Source organism: Hemiscyllium ocellatum, unplaced genomic scaffold (genome assembly GCF_020745735.1).
Source record: "Hemiscyllium ocellatum isolate sHemOce1 unplaced genomic scaffold, sHemOce1.pat.X.cur. scaffold_3386_pat_ctg1, whole genome shotgun sequence".
NCBI lineage: Eukaryota > Metazoa > Chordata > Chondrichthyes > Orectolobiformes > Hemiscylliidae > Hemiscyllium > Hemiscyllium ocellatum.
In genome coordinates this window covers 1-7,500 of record NW_026868403.1, presented here as the reverse complement: position 1 = coordinate 7,500, position 7,500 = coordinate 1, and the positions used below count along the sequence as shown (strand labels likewise).

At 60.4% G+C, this 7,500-nt stretch overlaps 1 protein-coding gene across 1 annotated transcript in view; it reads right to left on the bottom strand.

Moving 5' to 3' along the window:
* The window catches only part of LOC132813153 (plasma membrane calcium-transporting ATPase 3-like), a gene marked incomplete at its 5' end in the record, with an annotated part of 24,949 nt that extends 17,470 nt beyond the window's left edge, over positions 1-7,479 (bottom strand). The window contains 7 exons of the mRNA XM_060823086.1: positions 552-765; positions 2,196-2,387; positions 2,972-3,078; positions 4,186-4,273; positions 5,445-5,624; positions 6,288-6,522; positions 7,223-7,479. Coding sequence (XP_060679069.1) covers positions 552-765; positions 2,196-2,387; positions 2,972-3,078; positions 4,186-4,273; positions 5,445-5,624; positions 6,288-6,522; positions 7,223-7,479 — 1,273 coding nt within the window. The remainder of the gene's footprint in view (positions 1-551; positions 766-2,195; positions 2,388-2,971; positions 3,079-4,185; positions 4,274-5,444; positions 5,625-6,287; positions 6,523-7,222) is intronic.
* Positions 7,480-7,500: the final 21 nt, after the last annotated feature.

Sequence of the window (7,500 nt, the reverse complement as noted above, 5' to 3'; positions counted from 1 at the left end):
GCGCCCGCTCCCTCAGCACTGACCCTCCTACAGCGCCCACTCCCTCAGCACTGACCCTCCCACAGCGCCCACTCCCTCAGCGCTGACCCTCCCACAGCTCCCGCTCCCTCAGCACTGACCCTCCCACAGCACCCACTCCCTCAGCACTGACCCTCCCACAGTGCCCACTCCCCTCAGCACTGACCCTCCCACAGCGCCCGCTCCCTCAGCACTGACCCTCCTACAGCGCCCACTCCCTCAGCACTGACCCTCCCACAGCGCCCACTCCCTCAGCGCTGACCCTCCCACAGCACCCGCTCCCTCAGCACTGACCCTCCCACAGCACCCGCTCCCTCAGCACTGACCCTCCCACAGCACCCGCTCCCTCAGCACTGACCCTCCCACAGCACCCGCTCCCACAGCACTGACCCTCCCACAGCGCCCGCTCCCTTAGCGCTGACCCTCCCACAGCACCCGCTCCCTCAGCACTGACCCTCCCTCAGCACCCGCTCCCTCAGCGCTGGCGCCGGTGCCCGAGGAGGGACAGCGTCGAGGAGGGTGCAGGAACTCACCGATGAACAGCAGGAAGAAGATGATGATGAGTTGGTAGATGGTATGCCCCAAGATGTTCAACGTCATGGTGCGGGAGATGAGTGGCTTGTTCCTCCCGTACGGTCTGCGGAGCAGGAGGGCGTTGGTGGGTGGTTCTGTCGCCAGCGCCAACGAAGCGAAGGTGTCCATGATCAAATTCACCCACAACATCTGCACGGCCTTCAGAGGTGACTCCTGCAATGGGAGGGGCGGAAAGGTGAGGGAGGGACACACCTTCCATTAGGAAGATAGGCTGCATTGGTGTTCTAGGTGGGGCGTTAGCATGTCGATTGAGTGAGGGGGGTTGGTCAGCTTTGTCCCTGGACGGTGTCGAGCTTCTCTAGTGTTGTCCGAGCTGCCCCTCCCCGTCCAGGGCAAGTGGGGAGTATTCCCGCCCACCTCCCTGACTCGGGCCTTGTCGATGGTGGGACAGGGCGTCGGGGGGAGAGAGTCGGGAGGGGAGTTACTCGCTGCAGGATTCCCAGCCTCTGACCTGCTCTTGGAGCCGCTGGATTGATATGGGGCTGGGTCCGGGTCAGTTTCTGGTCAACGGGAACCCCCAGGATGTTGATAGTGGGGGGAGGGAGGATTCAGTGATGGTGACGCCATTGAACGTCAAGGGTGCGATGGTTAGATTCTCTCTCTCTTGTTGGAGACGGTAACCCCCAGGATGTTGATAGTGGGGGGAGGGGGATTCAGTGATGGTAATGCCATTGAACATCAAGGGGGCGATGGTTAGATTCTCTCTCTCTTGTTGGTGACGGTAACCCCCAGGATGTTGCTAAACATGGATTCAGAGAGACAGAACTGAGAGACACCAGTCAGTGTACAGATATCTCCCTGAGAGAGAGAGGGGACTGAGAGACACCAGTCAGTGTACAGATATCTCCCTGAGAGAGAGAGGGGACTGAGAGACACCAGTCAGTGTACAGATATCTCCCTGAGAGAGAGAGAGAGGACTGAGAGACACCAGTCAGTGTACAGATATCTCCCTGAGAGAGAGAGAGGACTGAGAGACACCAGTCAGTGTACAGATATCTCCCTGAGAGAGAGAGAGGGGACTGAGAGACACCAGTCAGTGTACAGATATCTCCCTGAGAGAGAGAGAGAGGACTGAGAGACACCAGTCAGTGTACAGATATCTCCCTGAGAGAGAGAGAGGGGACTGAGAGACACCAGTCAGTGTACAGATATCTCCCTGAGAGAGAGAGAGGACTGAGAGACACCAGTCAGTGTACAGATATCTCCCTGAGAGAGAGAGGACTGAGAGACACCAGTCAGTGTACAGATATCTCCCTGAGAGAGAGAGAGAGAGGACTGAGAGACGCCAGTCAGTGTACAGATATCTCCCTGAGAGAGAGAGGGGACTGAGAGACACCAGTCAGTGTACAGATATCTCCCTGAGAGAGAGAGAGGGGGGACTGAGAGACACCAGTCGGTGTACAGATATCTCCGTGAGAGAGAGGGCGGACTGAGAGACACCAGTCGGTGTACAGATATCTCCCTGAGAGAGAGGGGGGACTGAGAGACACCAGTCGGTGTACAGATATCTCCCTGAGAGAGAGGGGGGACTGAGGGACCCCAGGGAGCAAGGGGTGTTGCAGCGCCTCCCCCTGGTCAATCACCTGGGTGATACAGGCCCCAGCGAACGCCACAATCACCGCGACGACATTGACGGTGAGCTGGAACTGCAGGAACTTGGCAATGCTGTCATACACGTTGCGGCCCCACTTCACAGCTTTGACAATGCTGGAGAAATTATCGTCGATCAGGATAATGTCCGAGGCCTCCTTCGCTACATCGGTTCCTGCGATTCCCTGGAATTCCCAGAAACAACACAGTCAGCAGCTCCCTCTACACTGTCCCCCCACTCCCAGGGACAGGGGGTTAGAGACAGAGTAAAGCTCCCTCTACTCTGTCCCCCACTCCCAGGGACAGGGGGTTAGATACAGAGTAAAGCGCCCTCTACACTGTCCCCCACTCCCAGGGACAGGGGGTTAGATACAGAGTAAAGCTCCCTCTACACTTTCCCCCACTCCCAGGGACAGGGGGTTAGATACAGAGTAAAGCTCCCTCTACACTGTCCCCCGTCAGAAATGCCCACGACAAGGAAAGACAGGGTGAGACTGTGGGAGGGTCAGCGCTGAGGGAGCGGGCGCTGTGGGAGGGTCAGCGCTGAGGGAGCGGGCGCTGTGGGAGGGTCAGCGCTGAGGGAGCGGGCGCTGTGGGAGGGTCAGTGCTGAGGGAGCGGGCGCTGTGGGAGGGTCAGTGCTGAGGGAGTGGGTGCTGTGGGAGGGTCAGTGCTGAGGGAGTGGGTGCTGTAGGAGGGTCAGTGCTGAGGGAGTGGGCGCTGTGGGAGGGTCAGTGCTGTGGGAGGACCCTTTATCCCCAGTGCCTTTACCATCGCGAATCCCACATCCGCTCTCTTCAATGCCGGCCCATCGTTGGTTCCATCACCGGTGACAGCAACCACTTGTCTCTGTTTGTTCAAGGTGCTATCGATCATCCCTGTGGGGGGGGTGGGCAAAGAAAAAACATACTCGATAATGGGCACTGGCACTGCCCGCTGGCAACGCAGCGGCGCTCCCTATCTGCAACAGCGGGTGCTGCACGGTCAACACCCTGCAGCGATCCTGCCTGTTTCTCCCAGAATGCACCCTGTTCCACCACGCCCCCCCCCTTCCACTCCCAGTGCCCGCTCCTCACCCCCATTTCCCACCCCCCGCCCCGCCATCGCGCCAACATCCCTGTCGCGCCCACCACCCCCACCCTCATCCCGGCCTGAACGTGCTTTGGCTCCAACACCAGGCCATCCCATTCACCAATGCTTGGTGCCACCTCCACAGATAGGGGGCGCTCCCTGTGCTCCCCGGGGAGGGGGCAAAACGCAAGGGTTTGTCATTTGGGGAGCACCCGGAGGCATCCAGGAGACTACGCCCTGTTTTAATCCCTCGGTCTGGAATATAACCCCTCGATTCCCCCTTCCTGATTAAACCCCTCGGCCTGGAATATAACCCCTCGATTCCCCCTTCCAGATTAAACCCCTCGGCCTGGAATATAACCCCTCGATTCCCCCTACCAGATTAAACCCCTCGACCTGGAATATAACCCCTCGATTCCCCCTTCCTGATTAAACCCCTCAGCCTGGAATATAACCCCTCGATTCCCCTTCCTGATTAAACCCCTCGGCCTGGAATATAGCCCCTCGATTCCCCTTCCCGATTAAACCCCTCGGCCTGGAATATAGCCCCTCGATTCCCCCTTCCTGATTAAACCTCTCAGCCTGGAATATAACCCCTCGATTCCCCCTTCCTGATGAAACCCCTCGGCCTGGAATATAACCCCTCGATTCCCTCTTCCAGATTAAACCCCTCGGCTTGGAATATAACCCCTCGATCCCCCTTCCTGATTAAACCCCTCAGACTGGAATATAACCCCTCGATTCCCCCTTTCCCAATCCCCCCTCTCCCCCCATACCTTTCCCTTCCCCAGCTACAGTGACGCGAGTTGAGGTGGGGGGGGGTGAGAGATGAGGGGTAGGTCTAGGAGCAGCCAGAAAGGAGGGGGGAGGGTGGGGTCTGGGGGCGGGGTGAGAGGGAGTAGGGGGGTCCTTACCTTTGACGAGAACGTACTTGTCATTGGGTGAGGAGCGAGCCAGGACCCTCAACCTGGGCCAGACCTGGTCCAGCCTTTCCTGTTCGACCTGCAGAGTTCGGTGGGGTAGGGATGGGGGGAAAACAGCAGGAGGCGCTGTTAGGCCACGGAACTCGTCAGGACCCTCCGCAAGAAAACCCAAATTGGAGCCTGATTCCCGGTGGGCAGAGGGGCATCAGAGGGCAGTTCCCGTCGAAGGGGGTGGGGGAGGAGGTGAATTAATGGGATCGGGGACGGAAGGGGAGGGGCGTTTTGGTCTGGCCAGGGTCAGGGAGCTGTTGGCACGTTCAGACAATGCCAATCACCAGCGGGCAAGGGGTCCTGGGGATGAGGGCCCCCTCATCCCGTACCAATGAAGGGGTGACAGGGATAGGGAGGGGGTGTAGGGGCTGGAGGAGGGGAGGGAGGTAGGGTGGGGGTGTAGGGGCTGGAGGAGGGGACGGAGATAGGGAGGGGGTGTAGGGGCTGGAGGAGGGGAGGGAGATAGGGAGGGGGTGTAGGGGCTGGAGGAGGGGACGGGGATAGGGAGGGGTTGTAGGGGCTGGAGGAAGGGACGGGGAGAGGGAGGGGGTGTAGGGGCTGGAGGAAGGGACGGGGATAGGGAGGGGGTGTAGGGGCTGGAGGAGGGGAGGGAGGTAGGGTGGGGGTGTAGGGGCTGGAGGAGGGGACGGAGATAGGGAGGGGGTGTAGGGTCTGGAGGAGGGGACGGAGATAGGGAGGGGGTGTAGGGGGCTGGAGGAGGGGACGGCGATAGGGAGGGGGTGTAGGGGCTGGAGGAGGGGACGGGGATAGGGAGGGGGTGTAGGGGCTGGAAGAGGTGACAGAGATAGGGAGGGGGGTGTAGGGGCTGGAGGAGGTGAAAGAGATAGGGAGGGGGTGTAGGGGCTGGAGGAGGGGACGGGGATAGGGAGGGGGTGTAGGGGCTGGAGGAGGGGATGGAGTTAGGGAGGGGGTGTGGGGGCTGGAGGAGGGGGAGTGAGATAGGGAGGGGGTGTAGGGGGCTGGAGGTGGGGACAGAGATAGGGAGGGGGTGTAGGGGGCCCCTGTGGGAAGGCGTCCGGGTGAATTCGGGCGCGGGTGCGGGAGTAGCGGTGTTGTCAGACGGTGGTGCGGGCGTGAGTGTCTGGGGCCGGGGAAGGGGTCCCGCAGACCCGTGCCGTTGTACCCCAATCCCCTCACCATCCCCCCCCCACGCCAACGCGGCGTCCCGGCCTGCTCACTTCGCCATGTTCGTTCCGAATCCGTGCGTTAAATTCCTTGCCCTCCAGGCACAGGAAATCCTCTCCAGGCCGGATGATGCCACACTTGGAGGCTATGGCCCTGGCCGTGTTGATGTTGTCCCCCGTCACCATCCTGACGGTGATGCCAGCTCGCTGGCAGCGATGGATAGCTCTTGGCACCTGGCAGAGAGGGAAGGAAGGAGGGAGTCACGTACGGGGCACCTCCTACGCAGGGCGAGGGCTGTGGGGGGGTTAGAGATCATCTGATTGGCCAATCTCTTACCCACATCCCGCCCGGCAACCTTCCCCTCCCCCTCTATCCCCATCTCCCCCCTCTGGGTCTTTATCCCCTCCCCCTCTATCCCCGTCTCCCCCTCTGGGTCTTTATCCCGTTCCCCCCTCTATCCCCATCTCCCCCCTCTGGGTCTTTATCCCCTCCCCCTCTCTCCCCATCTCCCCCTCTGGGTCTTTATCCCCTCCCCCTCTATCCCCGTCTCCCCCTCTGGGTCTTTATCCCCTCCCCCTCTATCCCCGTCTCCCCCTCTGGGTCTTTATCCCGTTCCCCCTCTATCCCCATCTCCCCCTCTGGGTCTTTATCCCCTCCCCCTCTATCCACATCTCCCCCTCTGGGTCTTTATCCCGTTCCCCCCTCTATCCCCGTCTCCCCCTCTGGGTCTTTATCCCGTTCCCCCTCTATCCCCGTCTCCCCCTCTGGGTCTTTATCCCGTTCCCCCTCTATCCCCGTCTCCCCCCTCTGGGAATGGGGTGTGTGGGGGAGGGGGATGGGGTGACGGGGGAGGGGGACGGTGTTGAAGACTTTGAACAGGCAGTGCTGCGGCCTACCTCAGGGCGGACGGGGTCCTCGATGCCCACCACGCACAGACACACCATGTCGGCCATGATCTCCCTCTCATTGGTCCAATTGGGCTCCGGCTCCGCCTCCAGGTCCCGGTACGCCACGCAGATGGTCCTCAGGCCGTCTGACGCCATTGGTCCGATGGTGGTCCTCATGAGCTCCGCCCACTCCTTCTGGCCGAAGGGCTGCGATTGGCCGAGAACGTCCAGAATCCAGGAGCATCTGAAACCATGATGGCCGGGGGAGCCCCGCGTGAACAGCAATCCCATCCCAGCTCCCTCTACACTGTCCCCCCACTCCCAGCGACAGGGAGTTAGATACAGAGTAAAGCTCCCTCTACACTGTCCCCCCTCTCCCAGCGACAGGGAGTTAGATACAGAGTAAAGCTCCCTCTACACTGTCCCCCACTCCCAGCGACAGGGAGTTAGATACAGAGTAAAGCTCCCTCTACACTGTCCCCCCTCTCCCAGCGACAGGGAGTTAGATACAGAGTAAAGCTCCCTCTACACTGTCCCCCCTCTCCCAGCGACAGGGAGTTAGATACAGAGTAAAGCTCCCTCTACACTGTCCCCCACTCCCAGGGACAGGGGGTGAGACACAAAGTAAAGCTCCCTCTACACTCTCCCCCACTCCCAGGGACAGGGGGTTAGATACAGAGTAAAGCTCCCTCTACACTGTCCCCCCACTCCCAGCGACAGGGGGTTAGATACAGAGTAAAGCTCCCTCTACACTGTCCCCCAACTCCCAGAGCCAGGGGGTTAGATACAGAGTAAAGCTCCCTCTACACTGTCCCCCCACTCCCAGCGACAGGGGGTTAGATACAGAGTAAAGCTCCCTCTACAGTGTCACATAACTCTGTGTCGAGCTGTCCCTGTTGTAACAGGCTGGAGGAGGGAGGGGCTGAATGGCCTGGTGTTCCTACCTCTTCAGGACGATCTCGGAGGCTCCCTTGCAGTAGAGCCGGAAGCCTCCCTCTGGTCTGCGGATGACGGTGCCCATCAGTTTGCGGTTGGAGTTGAAGGTGTAGACTTTGTAGAGGGTCTCCTCAGGGACCTGCCTCCGGATCTCCTGGTAATCCCCCTTCAACTTCCCAACAAATCCCAGCAGGGCACACTCCGTCTTGTTCCCAATCTGCCGCGGGAGACTTCCCTCCACATCTGGGGCCTGGAGGGAGGGAGAGAGGGAGGGGGCAGGGGGAGG